General features: G+C 45.7%; 2 protein-coding genes across 6 annotated transcripts; one reads left to right on the top strand and one right to left on the bottom strand.

Annotated features, from left to right (window-relative positions):
- Positions 1-16: 16 nt before the first annotated feature.
- Positions 17-10699, bottom strand: STYXL1 (serine/threonine/tyrosine interacting like 1). 5 transcript variants are annotated; one of them, XM_032995594.2, is made up of 11 exons: positions 10486-10699; positions 9948-10009; positions 9343-9469; positions 9119-9172; positions 8957-9013; positions 7834-7979; positions 6295-6440; positions 5111-5205; positions 3001-3110; positions 667-801; positions 17-247 (listed from the first exon to the last, which is right to left on the bottom strand). In XM_032995594.2, exons 1-10 carry the CDS (start codon positions 10586-10588, stop codon positions 670-672), a joined length of 1032 nt encoding a protein of 343 aa, XP_032851485.2. In that variant the 5' UTR covers positions 10589-10699; the 3' UTR covers positions 17-247; positions 667-669. The 5 variants fall into 5 exon arrangements, with proteins under 5 accessions (XP_032851485.2, XP_042647586.1, XP_042647588.1 ...); XM_042791652.1 differs by having other exon boundaries at positions 9948-9964; XM_042791654.1 differs by lacking the exon at positions 8957-9013 and having other exon boundaries at positions 10486-10698.
- Positions 10700-10746: 47 nt separating this feature from the next.
- On the top strand, positions 10747-19164 carry MDH2 (malate dehydrogenase 2). Its single transcript, XM_032995578.2, has 9 exons — positions 10747-10879; positions 12487-12655; positions 13405-13488; positions 14486-14595; positions 15107-15232; positions 15906-15983; positions 17172-17271; positions 17700-17851; positions 18856-19164. Exons 1-9 carry the CDS (start codon positions 10817-10819, stop codon positions 18985-18987), a joined length of 1014 nt encoding a protein of 337 aa, XP_032851469.2. The 5' UTR covers positions 10747-10816; the 3' UTR covers positions 18988-19164.
- Positions 19165-22470: the final 3306 nt, after the last annotated feature.

The raw sequence follows: 22470 nt of genomic DNA, 5'->3' as shown, positions 1-22470 counted from the left end.
AGAAAGCCCAGGAGCGTTTTCTGTAACGTTTGGCTTTATTTTGCGACTGCAAAGAATTCACAGTGCAGTTTCCCGGAACAGGATTGATGCTTCAAAATGACCAGCCTCGGCAAGAGGTTCGGTTGGTCTATTAGAAGGTGGCAAGTGGGAAGCGTGGTCTTGCCAGACAATCCAACCAGTGAGTCTGCAAGAGGCTGCGTCCGTGCCTGCGGGTAGCTGAGAAGGCGCACGCAGAGCCGAGGGACTTCTGAAATTGGGAAATTCTGTCATCACCTCTCTGGGCTGGAATTGGGCACAGTCAGACTCTAGATATACCATCCCAGGCTATGGGTCGATGAACATTTTCAGAGATAACCCTAATGAACTCCCCATACCTGGTGTAAGGAGCATGCCTGACTATGTGGCTATAATCCCTTTAGCTCACAGAAGACACGAGCAGTGCGTAATGGGCCACATCCTGCAGTTCCCCAAACTGCCACCACCTTCTACAGCACAGATGAGTTCCCCACATGGCTCCAAAACGTGACCCAAAATAATATGGAGCTAAAGATGAAAGCCTGTCCATCACATTAAGAGATTTTCTCAATCAGAGTTCAAGGAACTCTCTGCTGATGTGGTGGTAGGGCCAGGGAAGTGACCTTCCCTGCTGGGTGTGCTCTTTGCTACCTGTCAGTAATTTGGTTCAGAGATGTCTGTGATCGTGGTCCCGTAGATTTGGGCCTCCCAGTCTGAGAGCTGTTTCACAAAGCCCCGGTGTGGTCTCATGTTCATTTTGCATTTCAGAACGTAGTCCCAAGCTCTCTGTAACCACAAGGAAAGCAGAGGGGTGTTAGGAATCTGAACTGGAAGTGAATCTCGGGTCTGGACACGAAGCAGCTACACTTGTAGACACCACAGCTTTGTATTTATTCCCTGTGTTAGACAGCAAGGACCTGCAGGTAAGACTTTGGCTACCAAAGCAGGGACAGACTGGATCCAGATGTGAGCTTCAGAGAAGCCTGTCACCTTCATACTCTGCTCTCCTGGATATGAGGACAGCTCAGGCTGCTTCCACTACCTGGAAGCTATCTTGCATTATTTTACACCAATGGAGCAACACAGTCCTGGATTTTTACCCTAACATGCTGTTTCTTCCATGGATGATAAGCAAAGCAGTTCTTCACAGGTAACCAGCAAAGGTTATCATGTTTCTGGATTGGTGTGACCTGTTCTGGCAGAGCAGCTTTGAAGCCCCAGTTATCCCACTGCATTAATTACAGCCATCTTAATTATTTGTTAGTTCCATGTAATCAGCTAGGAACTCTGCTACACACAGGGCAGATACACCGGCATTACTCCACTCTGCTCCTTGGGTTTACCCAGCAGTGCTCATCTTCCCACTTTTAAAATCGACTGCTCCCAGCACTCGGAGGATTGCTTAAGCATAATGAGACCAAAGGTTAGAAGATAGTGCTCCACTGGTTTGCTTTTCTAATCTCAGTGATTCTGCAGGCTCCAAGGCTGATCTTCCAATATTTACTCCTCTGGGCCCACAGTGTGGATGCCTCTAGTTCCCCTGAACTCAGTAGATCGACTCACATATCGATTACTAATAGAATAAGGGGCTGCACATCCCAAATCTGCCTTTCCTTTGCAATATCCATGTCTTCTGAAGGTTTGAAAGATCTTTGCCTAGATTGGCTGAAGGATCACACGGGAGTCTGTTGCACTGCTTTTGTCTGCAAGAAACAAACTGATCTGCCAGGCTAATCCCCCAGGAAAGCTTTGCTCAGCCAACAGTGGGCAAGCACTGCCCAGGCGAGCCGCGGCATGCCACTGCCCTGTCAACTTTCTCCTCATCTTTTTTTTGGCACTTAGTAAAATGCTGAGACCAACCTGTTGATACCAGCTGAGAGAAACTGCAGGGATCAGCCTTTGACTTTTGCACTGCCGTTGCAAGCCTCTCTGGTAACTGAGCGTGCAAGCGAATGGTTATTGGTGTGCAGGAGCAATCACACCCAGCATCGGTAGCAGAGGCAGAGATGAAATAGTGTCTGCAGCCCTGTTGGCAGGCTCAACCTGAAATTACCCGTTGGCACACAGCGATGGCAAGAGATTTCCTCTTATGTTGCAAATGTTTGCACAAAATCAATTAAATGATTAGATACAGGCCCAGCGTCAGCGAAGCTTGGATCAATCTTTTCGAGCTCCCAAGGGAGCAAAGGCTTTCCAAAGGAGGACAAGATTTTTAAGGAGATGCCTTTCAGTTCCCATGGGAACTAGCCTGCTCTGTGCCAAGCAGGTACCACGAGATGGTGCCTACGGCAGCACGATGCCCGTGCGTTGTACGCCAAGGGAAAAGGGCCTGGCACCTGGGCAGAGGCTGACAGGCTATTGCACAGCCAGGTTATTCTCAGCTGTCATTCATTATTTTTCTTATGTTATTCAGAGCTATGGAACAGCATGTACGGCCTATCTAACCTGTAATCCCTCCTGGGCTAGTATTATCTCATTCCAGACTTCTCTACAGTAGTATCTGTGGGAAGGGATTGCTTCTGGAGAAATAAAACAGGATTTCAGAAAAAGTCAGTGCTGGTGCCGAAGCCAGTGGTAAATCAGAGCCCTGCAAGCACTGGGTTCTAAATTTCCCTGTAACCCCATGGTATTAAGAGATGGGATTAACTCCAGTAGCTTCCAGATACTCTCCTTCTCAGATCCAGGAGAGCAGAAATGCTAAGATCTGTATCCACTGCTTTATTTTTGTAGCCCTGTAGTTAAGGAAGGAAATACAAGAATACGACAGGTGCCAGGGTAAGGACTCACAAAATCACACCTAAGCCACCTCCTTAACAGTATAAAGAAGATGCAATCTCATACAATACAACCTGTTACATTATCAGGTGGATAGTCTGCATGAAAGCACAGATAATATCATTCTCATTACTACAGTAATGAGGCTTCAAAACCAGAAATAAACTGCAGACCCAGCCAGTATCTGCAGGAAATATGACAGTGATGTACCTTCAGGGAAAACTGGCAGGAATGCATAAGATAGGCCATGGTTACTGTGCTGCTCCGGCTTATCCCCAGGCTGGAGAACACCAGCACTGCTCCGCAATCCAGCTGATCATCTGAGTAAAGAAATGCCAATCACAAATTAGCGATCTGGGAAATCACACTTCCAATTGTACAGTCAAGCTCCAGTGCCATGACAGCTGACAGGCCAGCAGCCTGAGCGACAGGAAACCTCACGAACCCTGACAGCAGCAGATGGGCACTGCCAGCTCCCATTTCTGACAGCATTTGCCTTTCTTAAACATCTGCTGTGTTAAAACGTGGCTTTGAAGACCAGAACCAAACGACAGTGACCAGTCAATGCTGCATTACAGATCAGTGTCATCTTTATATCAGGTAACTGAAGTGGTCTACCATGACCAACCAGCTGTGGTCAGCAGCACATCACCTACTCAAACTCTTCCCAGAAAGGGTTAAAGGTATTGAAATTTCTGATGGACGCAAGCCTAACTGTTCTCCACTCAAGCTGGAGGAATCAGCTCTCAAAGTGAAGGGGACGTAGACTTCAAATCCCTTACCACTTCGTGGGAATCACCAGTAGGAAGCATGTACATGCCAGCTAGGGCGCTGGTTTTATGATGTTTTTATGATGGATACTTTTCAGTGAAAATTGCTAAGATCAGCAAGCTCATTTTCTACAAAAGCCAAGCCCAAGGATGCTGTCAGTCACTCCTAACCACATTAACCCTGCTACCTATGCCTAGAAGGTCGCATATTTTATTAATAACCTTTTGAATTCTTTTCCTCCCTCTCCAGAGCAGACAGCATGACATGTTTTTAGAATATCAGCAACTGAACTCTAGAATTCATTGCACAAAGCCTCTTATTTTACTGTTGTCGAGAGGCTGTTGGGCTTTGGTTTGGTTTGGTTTGGCTTTTTTTTCCCCAAGCACTAAACCAGTGGTTTCTAACTTATTTCCATCATGAGATACTAATTCAGTTCTAAGACTTGAGTAGAAATGACCTCACTCCAACATACCCTTGGCATAAGGATATCCATACTCCTCTCAGAGTATGTGGAGAGCTTTAAATAATCTACTCTAGGCTGCCAAGCAAACAGTTCGACTATCAAGCAAACAGTATACACTTCCACAGGAGCTACAGCTATATAAACTCTTATAGCCTGTTTTGGAAAATTCCACAACCTGATATGAGAAAGAAACTTTCTTCTGAAATACTTCTGGGAAAAAACCTGGGGCAAACTGTGGGCAAGTAAGTGGATTTCAATATTTGCATTTCAATGCATGCAAATCATGACATTTAATTCAAGACTACAAAATTATATCATCAAATATTGTTTCTTTGTTTATGTCCAGTTGTCATTTCTTATATTGTACTTGGATTATAAGGTCTGTGGGGACAGGGTGGTCTTTTGCTTCTGGGTCTGTACAACATTCAGCTCAACAGGGGCTTGGTCTGTGGCAGGTGTTATTTCATGAGTGTGATGAAAGATAACGACATGGTTTGACACCATCACAGGATGGAGCTGTGGGAGCTGTGTCTGCTGTGCTGCTGCAGACACAGAGCTGGAGAGTATGTCTTTTCTTGCCCTCTCTGATGTAATCAGCTGAAGGCATGTTTATGCTGTCCAACCTGAAAGTCTTCCTAGGTGGGTCTGCACTACAAATCACAAAGATTAGGAGCATCTTGTGGTAAGTTCTCTAATGTGTGTCACACTCTCGTTCAAATAAAGTCAAAGGGTTGTATTTCAAAGCAGAGGAATAGGAGGGAAACCTATGAAGCCCTGGCAGATATCCTGCAGCAAAGCCTTTTCAGGTCGGGTGGAAAGCTCACTATTACCAGAGAGTGAGGTATTCTTTAAAGTGAGTAGGAACATCAGAGTCAGATGCCCTGTAAAATCACCTGTGTGTCCATCAGGCTGGTTAGTAAGGCAGCTCTGGTATCCATTAGGGTGTGGGCTTGCTTGGGAGTATACTGAACTTGAACTATTACGACCCTCCTGTCTGAGCCTCCTGTTCAAGTGAATTACAGCTGCTCCGATCTAATATCCTAGAGTGAGCAAGGTCTCAGGAATTCCAGATCAGGAACAACTCACCTATAAAATGACAAACAGTGGCAAAAGAAGAAAAAAGATTTGCTTCGAGCGAATCTGGAACAGATATATGGAGGTATTTGCCGCCTTCTGCAAACCTGGAAAAGAGCACACAGCGTGACACGGACCGAGAAGCAGCTTTGAAAAAATGTGTTTGTTGGAGTCAAGCTGATAATTTTGTTTGCTGTTACATGTGTGAGTGTTTCGTCATCGTCATCATTAACATCATGATAAGGGATTTGTTATGATAAGACACCAAGATGCCTGTAACACTGAACCAGTTTTATTACTGATTTTCCATTCCACATGGTATCAGCATTGATGTCTTAACCTACAGCTTCCTTCATCTGAGAGTTCAATGAAAACAGATGAACTGAAAACAAGAGTGCCTTCACAGAGTGCACGTTGGCAGTTTTGTGAACGTAGCTCCCCAATTCACTTCATGTGGTTTTCTACAGCAGCATCCTCCTCCTTCCACCGGCTCCGAGAACTCAACTCAGAGCATTAATGGAGCAAAACACTGGTGAGGGATTTCTGAAATGTGAGAACACATCGTGAAGAGGACATGGGAAGGCCACCTAGGGCACAGAGACCTTTGGTGTTTTCCTCTGGAGCCAAAGATGTGAGAAACGTCTGCTGGTACACATGTCCTGGGATAAGTAACTGGATCTGTTACTCACTTTGTTTTGGTCACCATCTTGAGAAATGCCACTGGCTTTTTCACTGTGTGAAATGGCATTTCCAGTATGGCCTACAGACTGAGCTGAATGGCCATGGACAGCTGTAGGTAAGGAAGCAAGACCAGCAGTGTGAAACATTGGTAGTTTACTTTTACACCAATGTGTTTGTAAGATTTTGCTCTGAAAACTATTCATAGATGTAGGTTCTTCCTGAAGGATGGGGGTTTGTGGTAGCCTCAAAATGTTGAGGGCCTCCCAGTCCTCCTCTCACCCAATCCACCCATGTCATGGTCAAGGGCTGCAGGATGGCATTGCTGCTGTGCTAACTCTGGAGTAGAGATTGGAAAAATGAGCATGAAATAGCACCTGCATGTGCAGAGGTTTGATCCAAACAGAGGTTTCCTTGGGACTTCACAGGCTCTGCGAATGGGCTCTGGTGCTGTGCCACCCCACTTTTTTCACAAGCACAGACACTGGTGAGGATACACCTTGAACTATTTAACTTACAATGTGGTGGGCTGTTCAGAGATGTTGACTTGTGCTTTGATCTTCAGATCTTTCTGAATTTGTTGGTCACAGGCCTGCTTGAAATTGCCCATATATAACTTTGCAGGCAGTATTTCTACAGGGTATAGCTGGAAGTTGTCTAGTTCCTGCCAGAGAGAAACCATAGCCTCAGTTTAGAGTGTGTTTGCTCCTATTAGCTCAGTAAGTTCTTAAACAGAAGTCATGTGAAGAATTGAACACACACTTAGTCAACAGCCCATGACACATTCTAGTGTAATGATTCATTCAATCACCTGGACTTTATGCACACTGAAGTCTTTGCTAGATTTACTGAGAATAATTAACAGCATTGCTGTCATTGTGGCATTACTTGAAACAAATCCTAACTAAACAGGAGGTGTCATATATTCTTTACATTGTCTGGAGGGACTGCAGCATAACAGATTAATTGGATGTTCTCCCCAGTTACTGGCTGCAAGGCTAAATGAAATCATCTGCCACCTGCAGAGCTGCAGGTGCCCCGTAGTGGCACAACACGAGTCCGCAGCTGCTTCCAGTGCCTGCAGTGTGAAGGCTGACAATAAAAATGCACAAGTAGCTGACAGTGCTTCTACATCCCTAATTGATACTTGGCTAATGCTGCAGCAGAACAAAGCAGCAGCCTGACCATTTCAAGCAACAGAGAACAACAGCTTAAACAGAGAGGCAAGGAGGTGCTCTGTGTCCACTTGAATCTGATGGGGAAGTTCAGCAGTTTGCTACCCTTCACAAAAAAGCACAAAGTGAATTGATATTCTCTCCTGCGCTGTCGCATCCCACAGGTTAGCACGGTGTCATGGGATATTTCACCTGAAGCAGAAGTGCAGAGCTACAATGGAAACAAAAACCATGTTGCGATGAGATGCTCTCTGCTGTCCAGCACCCTCTAAATCTGCCTGCCTCAGGTCCTGTCCTGGATGTGAAAAAAGGGTAGTTGTTTCTCATAAGATAAATAGATCAACGTTTGTAAGTGAAACCAAACCACTGGGATCCCAGTGTTCCAGCAGATGGCTGTTTTCTTCCTGGGGCTGTTGAAACAATGTACCAGCACTTGCTTTGTGATCCTTCCTGATGAAAAGCTTTATAGACATGGAACCCCGGGCTTGATAGGAATTGTACTTCTGTCTGAAAACATTTACTGTGTACCATCCCAGATAACCAGGTGTGAGAATGGAACCTGCTTCTTTTTGTCATCTGCTACTGTTTGTTTAGTTATCTGTACTCTTCAGTAGGCCAGTTTCGGGGTTATCAGAGAAACCTTCCCAGGTTGTTTTCATGAGCTTTCTTTCACGCAATAGAAGAGGAAAAAAAGGCAAAGTGTGGCTGTAAAAGAATTAGTGGTGAGGCTTAGGGCAAGCACAGTAACTCAGATTACATTTAATTCCTTTGTTTGAAATTACTGATATCCGGTTTACAACACCATTTAACTTCAATTCATTAGTCATCATCAGTTGAATATGAATGCTAATGTCTTCTACTTGCAAATTAGTCTCATCTCACCTGAGGCATCCACAATATCTTCTGAGTCCTCAGAAAATGATAGCAAGCTGAAAAACGCTTGTATCCTCCCCTCAGGATGAGCACAGGATGGCGGGTGAACTGCTGTAAGCTTCTGGCATAGTGGACAGCAGTTCCTTCTTCAGCATCTAATGAGATCAAAAAGCTATTTGCCAGGGCAGGTTTAGAGTGGCTCCATCAGCACTGGAGGTGACATCTGTCTCACTGACACCAACAGTAAATTCCTTTTTATTTCGTCTAATGGTCTGCAGAAAGCCTTGTTAAAAGCTAGGCTTATTCTTTAACTGTTGCTGCAGGTCAGGAACAGGGCACGCTGCTTTTCACCTCTTGCCCTGATCTTCGATTCCTCCCCTGGTTTCTTTTGTAGGTCTAGATAAAGTTTTTTTCCCGTCCCCATTGTTCTTTGTGAAGTGCTTGTAATAAGTTCCCATAATAAGGAAATATTATCAATTAAAATGTAATAATCTTAGTTTTATGGAGGCCCTTTTCTTTAGTCTGCTTTCCACCTTTAGGCAAAGGGGAAAAAAAGGAGGTATCTTGAATAAATTCTTCACAAGTGTTTTAAGCACTCCCCTCAGTGAAGTAAATTATGTGAGATGGCTGCTCCCCCTCCTTCTCTCAAGGGACTCATACCACTTGCCTCTAGCTATGTGTGCTTTAGAAATACATCAGCACAATAGAAGCCCACTTCTGATTCTCCACACTTTCCCTTGCTACTGTCTAATCACTGAGCATTTATGAACATGCTTGCTTTATTCACTCCTCTCACACTCCTGAAATTTTTTTCTTTAGAAAACGATGCAAATCTTTGCTAAAACTGTAGTAGCGTTTATAAAGCTAACAGGAGACAAACAAACATACAGCAGTTGTTCTGCACACAGCAGAACTCCTTACCAAAGGATGCGTGAAAGCTAAACATTTCCATGGTTCAAGGAAGACTGAACAATTACATGGAAAAGTTTCCAGCTCTTCACATTTCTCGGTGAACTCCATCAAATCACCACCTCCATTAAAGCTAAGTCTTTATAAATATGATAATGTTTATAAAGACTTAGCTTTATAAACCTTTTAGCCTTTTATAACTCCCAAATAAGGAAGTACTCACTCTGTGAACATATGGAACTTGAGCCAGTGTTTTCAGTCTTTAGAGAAGTACTGCTCCCTAAAATGCAATCATTGGACAAGCCCAATCTCAGTGAAATGTGGAAAAAAAAAAAGAACCCATTCCTCACATGTGACAAGGAGCTTCAGAGACACCAGTCCATACCTAGGAAACCAGGTCTGCCAGGACACTTTGAAATAAAATCTGGATTTTTGAAGCCTAAGAACATATGCAACAAAGTGAAAAATCAGAGGCATAGCACAGTTGTTAGTTTTTCAAATAAAACTGGGTAAATTTGCATCTCTTCCAATCAGCTCGTAAAATTAAATGAGGAATGGGGAGAATAGCTATCCGGCAGTGAGGTCTTGACTCACATGGGTCACACATACCTTCTTCTTTCTCCTCTTCCTCAAAGTCACAGCAATCCAAAGAGCTGGTCTCGCAGTCATATACCACACAGTACCTGACACACCCCAGCTCCTCTGAATCCGGTACCAGATACTCCCCTGTAGGACTCTACCAAAATCACAGAGGAATTTTATCAGGAGCACAGCTCCACTCTTTTCTTGTGGCATCAACACTAGTGACACCTTGCAAGTTACTACTCTGTAGCTACGGGATGGTTCTGGGGCTACAGCTGTACTTGATGCTGAAAGACCCGTTTAGAATTCAGAAATGATGCAAACTGCGCCGGACTGCTTCGTCAGCCGCAGCGGCAAAGGTGCCAGCACTGCCCTTTGTGAGACAAGGCTACAGTATGTTAGTTCTTGTGCAATATTCTTCCCGATGTACAGGTCCTATGTGCCAATCCTTTGGGCCGCTGAAGCCACCTCTGCTTTGTGACAGAACACATCCTCCCAGCGGCAGGGAGGGAATATGGCTGAGGGCAGCAGGGGAGAGGCCAGGACAATTCCTGTGGGTTTTAAGCCAATTTTGGCCTACTGCTAATTGCTATGTCCAGGGATGGTTCACACAAACAGTAATCCCCCCTCACCTCTTCAATCCTGCGGGCTGTAATAATATGGCTCTCATCATATTCACGCTGAGTACGAGCATCTGAAAAAAAAAAAAAACAAAAAACAACCAAGACAGAGCAACTGCCTTATTTGATACTTGAAAGGTAGAATCCTGCTCACAATTCAGTCAGTGGGAATTGAGGCACTGACATCAACCAGAGAAAGAGATTTAACAGTAAGCCAAAACATTTAATATTTAATAATATGAGGCAGGCTTTTTGGGGGTGCTGGCGCGACGCCAGCTACATCAGCAATCTTTGTGCGACGCCCGAGAGATGCGGCCCACCCCGAAAGCCTCCGAGAGGCGCCGGGGAGAGGGCGCATCCCCGGGAGGGAGCGGAGCGGGAAGAGCTGGCCGGGGGGAGAGCCAGGGCAGTGTTGGGTCACGGCGCCGGCGGTGGGATGGGAGGAAGGCCCCGGCAAGGACCGGGAGGAAGGGGTGCTGCTGCCGGCGGGCCGCGGCGCAGAGGCGCCGGTTCCCGCGGGAGGCCGCGCAGGCCGCGGCGCGGGGCTCACCCAGCAGGCACAGGTAGCGGGGCTCGGCCAGGCGCGGGAGCCGCCGGTGCTGGTTGAGGAGGTTGTAGAGGCGGCAGGGCTCGCAGAGCGCCACCCCCGCCATCGCCGCCTGTCGCGACAGCCCGCCTCGCCCGGTTGCCGCGGCAACGGCGGAGCGCGGCCCGCCCGCCCCGCCCCCGGTTGCTAAGGAGGGGGCGGTGTGAGACCCAGATCTCGCGAGGCTTTCCCCCGCCCGCGCGCCCGCCCCGCCGCAGGGAAGTCTCGCGAGACTTGCGGGCGGCTCCGCGCAGGCGCCGTGCCCGTGGAGGTCGTTGGAGTGACCGCCGCCGCCATGCTGTCCCGCCTCGCCCGCCCCGCCGCCGCGCTGCGCCGGGGCCTCGCCACCACCGCCCAGGTACGGCCCGTCGCCACCCTCCCCTCTGCCAGGGGCCCGCCGGGGTTGGGGGGGGGGTTGAGGGCGTCTGCGGCCGGCGGTGCCGCCGCCCGGGGCGGGGGGAGCGCGGCCCAGGGGGCGCGGGGTGGCTGGGGGGTCTCCGCCGGGCCCAGCGGCCTCCCCGCAGGCGGGCGCCGAAATCTGAGCGCGGCTGTGGGCTCTAGGTGAAGCTGCTCCTTCTGGCGGTATGTAACGGGTGCTGGCATCCTGCTTCCTTCCCCCGCTGGAGCCGTGCCCCTGCTTTCAAAATATATCAGGGTTTAGAGCTGCTGGTGGGGGGTTTAACGGTAATTCTTAATATGCTGAAATCCGTTCTGCGTGATTCTTGGTACCAGGAGTGGGCTGCTGCTACGTGGTAGGTAGAGACTAACCTCTATCTTCGAACATAAATAGCTCCCAGTAGCGTATGACAGAACGATTATTGTAGCTATAAAGATGTGCTGTACAAGAGAGGCTTGTGTAATTATTTTGATAGGAATTATGTTATCAGTGAGGTTCCGACCTCATGGTATCAGCTCAGTCATAAATGTGGAGCATAGTAGTGACTAATGCTAGACTTTGCTTCCCCTTGGAGAGTTTTATGCTAAATTACATTTGTTGCAATAGCAGGAAAGCTGAGCTGTGGATAGGCTGACCTAGCTCCTGGGTAGATTATTTCGTATCATAGCATAATAATAATTAAGCTGTTCATGCAGGGACTTGGAGCTATTATGGCTTTATCTGGTAAGACAGTGCGATAGAGAGCATCCTTAGCAGCAGTAGTTTTATTACCGTATTACATCTCTGAAGTAGCCTCTGGTTCTCTATCACTTTGGCAAAGTTGCATGTCAAGATTGTTCTGGTCTTTTAAAGTAGGTCTCATCTCATCTGGTGATGCTTTATCTACAAACAAGAGCACAGGTGTTTTTGAGAGAAATAACTTTATTCCAGTGAGCACATTAGAGTAAAATTGATTCACCAGGGCAACAAAGCAGAGTTGATTTTACTTGCTGCTCTGCCACACTTGATTAAAGCTGGAAATTATACTCAGTGTTCTCAGGCCTCAGTCTTGAGGCAGCTGCAGGTACTATTTGAATTTATTTCAGGCATATATATTTTTTTTCACATGGTTACTTTTACTGTAGTCCCTTAAATGTATTGACTTTCCAAGTGGGAAGGCATGTTTTTTTTTTTGATACTGGCAGTGAAAACTAGAAAAACTGTATAACAGATTTTGCCCTAAGTCAGACCTAGGTCCACAGGGTAGCAGGTACTAGTCTCAAGCAGATGTTTACATCTGAAGAAAGGTGATCCTTTTGGTTTCTTTGCCTGGCCATGCTTCCCTTTTGAGCTTCAGATCACAAAAGAACGTTTTCCTCTAACTTATCCTACCAATAAACCTCAAGGATCTTTGGAAGGCTGTTGTGATGACCACTGCTTTCTGTGAGCTTAGGCAATCAAGTTTACATAGTGCTTGGTAAAAATGTTGAGAAATAGAATTAAAAGTAAAGAAAGTGTGGTGAAATCCCCAAGGTCACTGCTGCAGTAACTACCGGAACATCTCTACTATGTATTTCTTTTTTCCTCAGAACAATGCCAAGGTAGCAGTGCTGGGGGCCTCAGGAGGCATTGGCCAGCCTCTCTCCCTTCTCCTGAAGAACAGCCCGCTGGTGAGCAGGCTCAGCCTTTATGATATCGCTCACACTCCAGGCGTTGCAGCTGACCTCAGCCACATCGAGACCAGAGCGAATGTTAAAGGTACTGGGAACAGCCTGTGTTGTGAAGGGCTCCTCTTGGGCAGCTCTGACACTTGGAGATGCCAGTTGCTTGTGAGGGGACTCTTCACATGATCCTGAAGCCTAGGACCAATTCAAGCAGTGTGTGACTAATTAAAGTTTACCTGATTAGATTGACAGGTATGGAGATGCAAATGGTCTGTGGTTGCACTGTTAAAGGGAAATTTGTAATAACTGGCAAGAAACACTCGGTAAAATAATCTCTGAAAGAAGCCTGAGCATTGAATTTAAAAGTTTGACTGCAAATAGACTTAATGCTCCCTGGGTGTCTGCATGAATTTTCTGTGCTTCTTTTCTGAAGGAACAGCTGTCAAGTTCTGATGAAATCAGAACTTAATCTGCTGATCTTCGTTTTACCTGAAGATCACAAAGAGGTTACATTTTACTCGAATGTGCCAACCTGCAGCTCTCTGGGAGCACTGACTGTAGTGCCAGGCTAGGGTTTTGCAGAGTAAATACACATAGTGGGAGGAACTGAGGGTTTTCAAAGCACGTAAATGTGAGATTCCCACCACTCATTCTGTGTGTTTTGAAACAAGGATAAAACATCAAATAGCATCCATCCATAGCTGTATTTCTCTGCTTTTCAGCATAAGTCTGAATTGAAGGCTAAATTAAAAAAGCAATTGGGTGCCTCTGGGCGTAATTTTGTACTTCAGAGTGTCAGATATTTAATAACTGGCAAAAACATAATGCCTGAATGTCTTCCAGGCTTCCTGGGACCTGAGCAGTTGCCAGAATGTCTGAAGGGCTGTGATGTTGTAGTTATTCCTGCTGGAGTCCCTAGAAAACCAGGTATGTTCTCTTTGTTAAAAAGCTCCAGGGCTTCACTGAAGTGTTTCTTTGCAGTACGGTTATTTGAATAAAGCTGTGTCTGGTGCTTTGCAGTTCTCTCAGTGTTGGCTCGGGATGTAAGTGGTCTGTTAATGACACTGAACTAGAGCTTGTTGTAGTATCAGGCAGCTCATTTAGCCTCTGTCTCAGATCATCCCTCAAAATGGACAGAATTGATTTCTGGAGTTCCTATGTAGGAGCGAGGTGCAAAGACTTTTCACACAAGTGATCCTGAATCTCCCTTAGTGTTCCTTGCCCAGAGCAATAGTCTAGTTAAAAAACTTGGTTCCTTGTTTAATTTCTCAGCAGAATAGAAATATTCGCGTTAATTGTATGATAACTTCCCAGGGCATTTCTGATTGCTGTTAATCTTTCTTAGAACGTCTCTGACCTGCTCCATTTTTACTCTGTTTTTCAGGATCCTATTGGGAGTGTAACAAAATTCTAGACTTTAATGCCTAGTTTTTCCTAATTCTTCATTTGTCATGGTTAAAGTAGCTGCTGCAACAGAAATAAGAGGTGTGGCACTCAGGCAACTAGCAATACTTTGCACAGAGCAGTTGACATGCAAACTGTAGCTGTGGAGGTGGTTTCAGAGGGGGAGCAGAATTCATCTTGGAAACAGTTACGCTGAGCACCACTGATATACTGGTGTGGGTCAGTGTGGTCACAGTGCACTTCAGGCTGCCTAGGTGAAATACTTTCTGACAATTGACATCTGGGCTGGCTGCTCCTGAAAAGGGATGATCTATCTGAAAGGACAGTAGTCTTTTTTTAGCGAGAGGAGTTAGCTTTGGAGCCATTTCATTACTGCAGCTGGAGAGTTTTCTCTTGATACATGAAACCAGAAGCTGATGTATCTCTGTCCAGAGCAGTGTACTTTTTTTTTGATTGGGTTGCTTGCCCATTAATGAGTAGACTATGGGTAACTTAAAATATTGTACTGGATGCATTTTAGGTATGACCCGTGATGACCTGTTCAACACCAATGCTAGCATTGTTGCTACTTTGACATCTGCCTGTGCAAAGCACTGTCCTGAAGCCATGATCTGCATTATTTCTAACCCGGTAAGCATTTTTTGGAGACCTTGAAAATGTAAAGGAAAAATAATCCAGACTAAGAATACTAATCTGTGAGTTCCTGTTAGTTTTGACCAATATCTTTAAGGTTTGCAGGGTATTTGCAGAAAAGAACTAAAAGCCTGGCTCTCCTAACCCATTTTTCTTGGGCTATATTTAAGTCAGAGAAAGCTTGGATATAAAAGTGCTTAATATCTCAACATCTGTGTGATTATGGTAATAATACATGCTGGTGGATTAGCTGGAAGAGAAGTCTTAGCTCACTAGGGGAGAAGTCCTTGTAATGTGAATGAACAAATTTGTGTTAATGGTTGTTTAAAATGGAAGATTTATTCCAGCCTGGCTGTAAATTGCTATTCAATTTAAGAATTAAAATAATTGGCCACAGTTGTCTTCAAGCTGGAAGTATACTTCTGGTTGTTTACTGGCCTATTCAGTTCATGCATTGTCTTTATTATTACAGTGGTTTTAATGAATGCTTGCCTATTCTTCCTTATAGGTAAATTCAACCATCCCAATAACTTCAGAAGTCTTCAAGAAGCATGGTGTGTATAATCCCAAGAGAATCTTTGGTGTTACAACGCTGGACATTGTCAGAGCGAATACTTTTGTGGCTGAACTAAAGGTAGGTCATAGTAACAGATGCTGGGGGAGGGATGTGGTGTGCTTTGGTCATTAGATCTATCAAAAATGCTTTTTAAATCACTGCACAGAGCCAAAAGAGCTTGGATTTCTGTGGAGCTAGAGGTGAAGGCAGTGATTCCCTGTTTCCATTCTCTGGAGGAGCCTGGGGATAGGGTTTCTTGCAAAATGTGGTTCAAGAGACTTTGACCTTTCCTTTTCATAGCTGTCCCCTGTGAGTGAGCTACATGTTCGCCTTAATTCTGTTGGCATTTTCAACCCTGCTGGTGCAACCGGAGGAGAGGGTTGAATTGTAGTGTGTATTTGCAAGTCAGACTATCTGTGCTGTGTGTTACAGGATATTCTGCAAAGTATCAGGAGGTGTAACAGGTTACTGCTCTTAATAACCCTGGCGGAGTTTGTACTTGTGCTGCTGTTTATCTGAACTTGCGTTAATAATATCCTGTAACTGTCTAAAGTTATCAGAGTAACTTGGAGTTCAACTCTGTAGATCTGGCTTTGCCCTGGAGTGTAGCTGGCTCTGAAGCTCCTGACCTGTGTAGCACTAGGTTATACATGTGTCCACAAACCCTGGGCAGAAAATAAAGCATGGTTGTTTTTAAATGTTTTTCTTGTCCATATACTTCAGAAACTGGAAAGTTTCATGTTTCCCTTAGGGCTTAGATCCAGCTCGAGTAAGTGTTCCAGTTATTGGCGGCCATGCCGGGAAGACTATCATCCCTCTGATCTCTCAGGTAAGTCACAGTTACTGCTGTGTGTGGCATCACACTCATCAAGACGTTAGAGTTGATACAAAGTGCCTTTGTGATGGCATATGATGTGCTAAGATATATCAGAGACAGTCTTTCTTGCTCTTGTGGCTGCTTTCATTCTGGGACAAGGTACAGGATACTGGAAAGCAGGAGCTAAGTCTCAACTCCTCTGAGTGGTTTAGGTAGTTCCAGCCTTTCCTCTAAAGGAGTTTGGGATAAGAACAGAGGTGTAGTGTGAGTGTTGGGATGTCTTGACACTGTTTTGGTTTTTATTTTTGTGATGGGTGTTTCATTATTTCATTTTCCTGCTGAAGCAAGGTATTCATACAGATTTTGCTGTGATGGACTAGAAACACCACTTCAACACTCAGTATTGACATGAGGAGGCATAGCTCAAGCTGTGTGGGGAGGGCTGCTTCAGTAATGACCGGTAATCAGGGAGAGGCTCCCTTCATGCATTTAAGCCAGAAAGAAATGCAGTTCTAAAGCAGGCTGCAGCTTCATGAGGAGGTGGCTGCGATAAGACCAAGGAGCATCCTGCAAGAAAGGGGGGAAAAAGATTTGCTCTAAGTGAGAAATAAAGTATCCTTCACAGAAGGATGTTCTTGGGGAATAAGAGCCAGGGCTTTGGATCAGGTGAATGCTGAGAGGGTGCTTTCATTAGACGGTCAATTGGGACAGACACAGCTGTGCTTAACATACTTGTGTAGCTGTATCTGAAGGTTCAGTAACTTCCTAAATACTGCTGGCAGACTGGATCCTTCATAAGGCTCTTGACTTTCATAATGCCACAGTGACCCAGATATGTGCAAGGTGGCTTTTTGAAATTCCTAAGGCCTGTTACATGCTTGGAGGGCATCTCTCTAGTGCAGAGGACTACACAGTAGTGAGTAACCATGGCAAGCCCCAATTTTGCTGGTAAGCTATGGTTTGTCCTTGAGCAAGCTAGGCATAGCTAGGTTCCTTTTCCAATTCATGCAATAACCAGAAGCCTTGCTGAACACTTGCAGCTGGCCAGTTTGTCATGCAATCTGTGAGCTGGGATAGCTGATTTTTCCCTGCTGAGAACTGTTAAAACAACTCTAATAGCACAGAAAGCATCGTGTCTTTGACCTTATGCTGAATCTTAAGGGGTCTTGGTATTTGAGAGCAACTTTTTTTCCAATCTAGTGCACACCAAAAGTGGACTTTCCTCAGGATCAGCTGGAAAAGCTTACAGGGAGAATTCAAGAAGCTGGCACTGAAGTTGTCAAAGCTAAAGCAGGAGCAGGTTGGTTCTTGACTACAGCTTCCAAATAATTCTTGTTGGCCAGCTGAATGGATGCAGCACTCTCCAGTTTAATCTTACTTACAACTGTGGTGCAGAATTCTGAACTGCTGATTACAAATCTAGCTGCTCTGCCGTGTCAGTGACTGTCTGAACTGTGGTACTAGAAGCAGCTCAGTGTGTAGGTAAGACTAAACTTTAGCTGATCCCATGCCATGTACGGCTTTAAGCAGAATCTTCTTTGTCAAATTAAGATGCTGTTTTCAATAAATCTGGTTGACTAAATAGCACATAGCTGGCCAAAAGCTGCTGCTTTTTTCAACTGTCTGTGAGCTTGAAGACTGTAAACATACTGGTATGGAAACCTTTGATTCCAAAGGCAGTACCAAATTTCAGTGTCATCTGTTCTAAAAGCGATTTAACTTTTACAGGTTCTGCCACATTGTCTATGGCCTATGCTGGTGCTCGATTTGTGTTCTCTCTGGTGGATGCAATGAATGGAAAGGAAGGCGTTATTGAATGTGCCTTTGTTCAATCGGGAGAGACCGAGAGCCCGTACTTCTCAACACCTCTGCTATTGGGAGTATGTACTTTAAATGATGGGGTTTATAAACAGCAGCTACTGATTTACTATTGTGGGTTTTACTCAGTGTTTTCATTTTAGTCTAATGCTAGGTATTGCTGAAGTTAGCAGCTGAGCTTACCTTTAAGAGTTCTTGAATATTTGGGCATTGTACTTGGGTGTATACCTCACATGTGACAAGGATGCTGCTACTTTTATCTGCTCTTAAACTGTGGATCGCTGAGTACCCAGAGATTCAGACTTGGCTTAAGAGCTCACGCTTGCCTTAAGTCAGCACCTGTTGATGAAGGGTATTCATATTAATTAGAGTCAGCAATCCTGTCTCCTCAGCTCGATTTGCTACAAGCAAATTCTACTGAAATTGCGGCACATGGGGAACTCCAGCATGGATTAGGATTAATAGATTGCTTCCAGGGCCTCTGCTGAACTCTGAAAGAAGTGTTCCGTTTGTCACCCTTACCCTGTGGATGGAGTGAAAAACAAGGATGCTCCAGCCCTGTCATGGCTGCTGGGATGCAAAAATGATGTGTGCTGGCTGGTGTGGGAATGGAAGTAGAGAGGCATTAAGGGGGAAGGGTTTGGGTGTAGGCATGAGATCTCAAAAACCTAGGAGTGCAACTCTGAAGCAGTTTCAGATTGCAAGCCAGTGGCAAGCGAAGTGTGTGCACCAGGGGAGAGAGATTCTTTTGCCAAACGGTGAGTTTGAAGACAGGGAGAGGCACGAAGGAGCAGTTGGTATCAGTCTCCTCTTGAAGGAGCTGATGGGCTAGCTTCAAGTTTCACCCTTGTGAACAGCGTATGAGAAGTTTGTGAAGGCTGTAGAAGTTGCTATGGATACTAAGAGGCTTCCAAGCCTTGCTGGGAAGCACAGGGTTGGCAGAGTAGAGATGACAGAGGTCCCGGGCTGGGTCTCCATCTCAGCTGGATAATACTTAATCAGAGCTGTTAAGTTACAGTCTAGGTCATTCGATGAATGGTTAATCCTTAAATCCTCTTTCCCTCAGAAAAATGGAATTGAGAAGAACCTAGGTATTGGCAAGATCACCCCCTTTGAAGAGAAGATGGTTGCTGAGGCCATGTCTGAGCTGAAGGCTTCTATTAAGAAAGGAGAGGAGTTTGCGAAGAACTTCAAGTGAAGAGTTGATGATGGAGAGGAATTAACAACTTCCTTAATTTATTAAGGCATCATGTCACTTTATGACTTCTGAGTCAAAGCTCATGCTTTGGTTGAAGTCTGTCTGTATTAGCTTAATGAATGTTGCCAGTGCACAGTCTAATCATCAATAAAATGGCCTCATTTTTTCAGTCTACCATCTGGAATTGTCCTGATGTGCTTGTCTTTTGAAGGTAGAAGCTGTAGGTCTCTGAAAGATGATCAGTTTCAGTAGGGATGAAATAGCCTCTTAAAGTGGGTGAACCGATTACTCTCAACTCTGCTGCTGCTTGGGTTTGGGTTTTTTGGCTTGTGAAAGGGATAACTGAGTGAAGTGATCCAAGAGGTGTTTTTTCAGGGGGTGACGTTACTTCTGTTTGTTACCGTGTGCTGCCTTATCTCTTAAGTAATTTGATTTTTAAAAGAGCACAGTGGTTGAAGTGTCGGTCCTGCTCTAAGAAAATAATTAAAACGCTGAGAGTGACTTTCTAGTTAGGAACAAAAGCGTTGATTTAGCATCTGCGTAAATTCCTTTTACATTCATCCTCTTGTGAATATAAAAATAAATGTCTGCAAGAAAATGGTGATGATGAGTTCTGTTGCCAACTTCTTTGAAGGTAAGCTTTAATGAAGAAAGCTATTAATTCATTCTTGCTCTGTGGGCTGCTTACCCTATTGCTTTGGATTGCTCTAATCCATGTCGGTTGAATTCTAAATTGAATAGACAGTTCTGATTAGATGAAGGAAATGCCAAAGCCCAGCACCTCTGGAGGAACTGAGGAGGGTGTTGGTTTGAGCGAGCAAAACTGATTTAGAGGCTTCTCATAAAGAAGATACTAAAGGTAGTATATGCTGTTTGGTCATGGCCTTTTTTTCTTCCTTACACTTGTATTCTAACTCTCTTCTGAACTGTTTTTTATTTATTTGTTCATCATTCTGAACTGGATCACACAGTTGTGTTGCTGTTGAAGATGTGTTGAGAATAAAGTGCTTGGCTCTTTTTCTGCCCTGTGGAACATGTAGGCAGAGAGAGGACAGCAAGCACAGTTCTTGTCACTCCTCTCTGCAGAAATTCAATGTATTAAAGCTTGGTTTCTTTACAGGAATAGCAATGAAATAGAAATGTCAGCAGTCATTACTCAGCAGGCTTGGAACAAAGTAATTATTAGGTGGTATTAATAGAATTAAAGATTAAAGATTATGTTGGAGGGGGGCAGGGGAGGATGTCAGGACTGGAGAGCACTGAGAGGAGTGACTGGCCAGGCCTAGTAAACGTGTTCAAAACAATAGACGAAAGCATGGGGCAGGCTGCTGTAAAGCAGGTTGCTGGAGGTAGGGGTCCTGCAGGCCTGCCAGCAATTTTGTATCCAGAAATAGGCAGCAAGGGATATTTAAAAAGTGTGTATCAGCTGCGGGAGCTGGTGGTTTGTGTGCCCAGGTGGTCCAGGGGAGCTACCTCACCGAGCTGCTGAGAGAGCCTGGCCCTGCGACCGGTCGGAAAATAACACACTTGTTCCAGTCCTGCTATTTTTACTACAGCACATAGAGCAGATTTCTGAGGGTTGGAGACTTTTTAGAACTTGAGGTTCACAGCGTGGCTTAGGTTGTTCTATCTTGTGTCGACAGCCCACAAAGTCTGGGGAAGCTGCATGGACAAGTGGAAAGCTTCGCTTCTACCAGCAGGGACTTGGACAGCGTGGGTCAGTGGAGCTGAGGTGGAAGAGGATTATTTCCCAGCACCTGCTGCCTTTTAGATTCTTCAGGGTCTCCTTCAAATCCCCTTAATATTAACAGTGTTTCTTACCTGCCTGCTCTTGTTTGATGTTTGGTTTTGTTTTCTGTTTTTTTTTTTTCCCCCCCCCCCCAATCTTATGCCTCATGCTTGGAGTTGCAGCTATTCCCTGTGGCTGGAAATTGCTTTCCTTTTGGGAAGGAAAAGAGACACCCTTGTGGCTTTCTGCAGTGAAGGCAGAGACCAGGAGGACACTGGATGAAGGTGAGAAATTAATTTCCGTAGGTGTTCTCTGCTTGGCCAAACATGCTGTCCTCCTGGCCGAACACTGTGGTGGACAACTTAATTGCTCTGAAGACTGGAGATGGTTTGCAGAGGCAAGTGTGGGACATCCCACCCCTTCTCTCTAGATTCCCTGGAAAAAGAGAGGAACTGGGGTGGACCCTCCTCAGGAGAGGTAGGAATTAGCAGGGTGTGCCTAGGTAAGCCAACACTTTGCCCTAGAAGTTGTTTCCTGGTGCTGTTTCTAACGAGAGACGTGACTTTCATCCTCTGTCCTGTTCCTGCAGCGGCGTGGCAGCCTTGCTGAGTCACGGCGCTAGCTCTGATGCCGGCAGCCTTTGGTTTTTGCCTCCCATGGAGGTGAGTAACCAGGCTGCTGTGACTCGGTCTGAGAGGAGGCAAAACACCTGCTCTGCTCAGAGCTCTTGGGTTTCATCCTGTTTACTGAGCAGACTTTTGTTTTTTTGATGGTCTTTAAGCATCTGACATCTTCCATTGTGACACCATTTATGTGCACAGAGCTGCTTCCTCCTCAGGCTGCTCAGCTCCGCACTGAAGCCCAGATGTCAAGATATAGAGGAGATACGTATTAAGAGCAATAAATAAAGATACTCCAGATGGCCAGATGTCAGGTCACTTGATCCCACCTGCCACTCCTGTGCGTCTGGGGCAGCATGATAAAATGCAGGAGAGAAGAAAACGAGGAGAAAAGCAAACGGTGAACATCACCCCTCTCGTCTTTTATCATGATCAATCTCGGTGCCCCAGGGGGACTTCAGGTGGGATGACTGCAGGAGCAGGGGGTGGGCTGACAGCCCTGTGTCCCTCATTCCTGGGAAAACTTTTCTTTTACTGGCTCTGTTTAAGGGCTGGTGCTTTGGGGCCAGGGGTACAGACCTGCCCCCCCTGAGACCCATCTCACCCTGGGAAGGCTCTGAGTGGTGGGAGATGGCAGCAGCAGCTTCCCTTTGGGTAGGACTGGTACCCCCACAGCTCGGAGACAATGGCTGGCATTTCAGTGATATTTAGGAGAAGCAGCAGGGGAAATAACAGCAGGAAGACAGTTGGGTGCAGCCAGCTGGCTGCCTTCCTGGCTTCGGGAAAGGAGCAAACCCAGAGGGGCTTGGAGGTAACTTGTGATGGAGCTGGTGTCCCCCCGTCACTGCTGCTCAGTCCTGGTTTACTGGGACTGGAAGTTCACAGCAGGCTTTGTGTGGTTGATCCCTTTTCGGAAGCTTCATGCTTTGTCCAGCAGACGTAGCGAGTTCCTCTCTGGCTGACAGAGCCAGCTCCTGCTTGGTTTCACTGGGGTGGATCCGACACCCCGACACTTGTGGCTGTGCAGCAAGCACTGCTTAGGGGCAGGGTCAGCCCTGGTAGGGGTGTAAAACCCTGCAGTGAAGCAGCCTGGACTCTGTTCTTTATACAGAGCATTTTGTCTGGGGAGATGGT

This window comes from Tyto alba, unplaced genomic scaffold (genome assembly GCF_018691265.1).
Source record: "Tyto alba isolate M040663 unplaced genomic scaffold, T.alba_DEE_v4.0 Super-Scaffold_19, whole genome shotgun sequence".
Taxonomy (NCBI): domain Eukaryota; kingdom Metazoa; phylum Chordata; class Aves; order Strigiformes; family Tytonidae; genus Tyto; species Tyto alba.
Note: the sequence above shows the minus strand (reverse complement) of the source record. Positions and strands in the feature narration are given on the sequence as shown.

Coding starts and splice junctions, on each gene's coding strand:
- STYXL1 (XM_032995594.2), bottom strand. CDS start 10,588: ATGGCGGGGGTGGCGCTCTGCGAGCCCTGCCGCCTCTACAACCTCCTC. Junction 5,206..6,294: donor TCTGAACAGCCCACCACATT/GTAAGTTAAATA, acceptor GCTCTTTTCCAG/GTTTGCAGAAGGCGGCAAAT. Junction 802..3,000: donor CCTGCCAGTTTTCCCTGAAG/GTACATCACTGT, acceptor TTGTGGTTACAG/AGAGCTTGGGACTACGTTCT.
- MDH2 (XM_032995578.2), top strand. CDS start 10,817: ATGCTGTCCCGCCTCGCCCGCCCCGCCGCCGCGCTGCGCCGGGGCCTC. Junction 12,656..13,404: donor GACCAGAGCGAATGTTAAAG/GTACTGGGAACA, acceptor AATGTCTTCCAG/GCTTCCTGGGACCTGAGCAG. Junction 17,272..17,699: donor CAAAGCTAAAGCAGGAGCAG/GTTGGTTCTTGA, acceptor TAACTTTTACAG/GTTCTGCCACATTGTCTATG.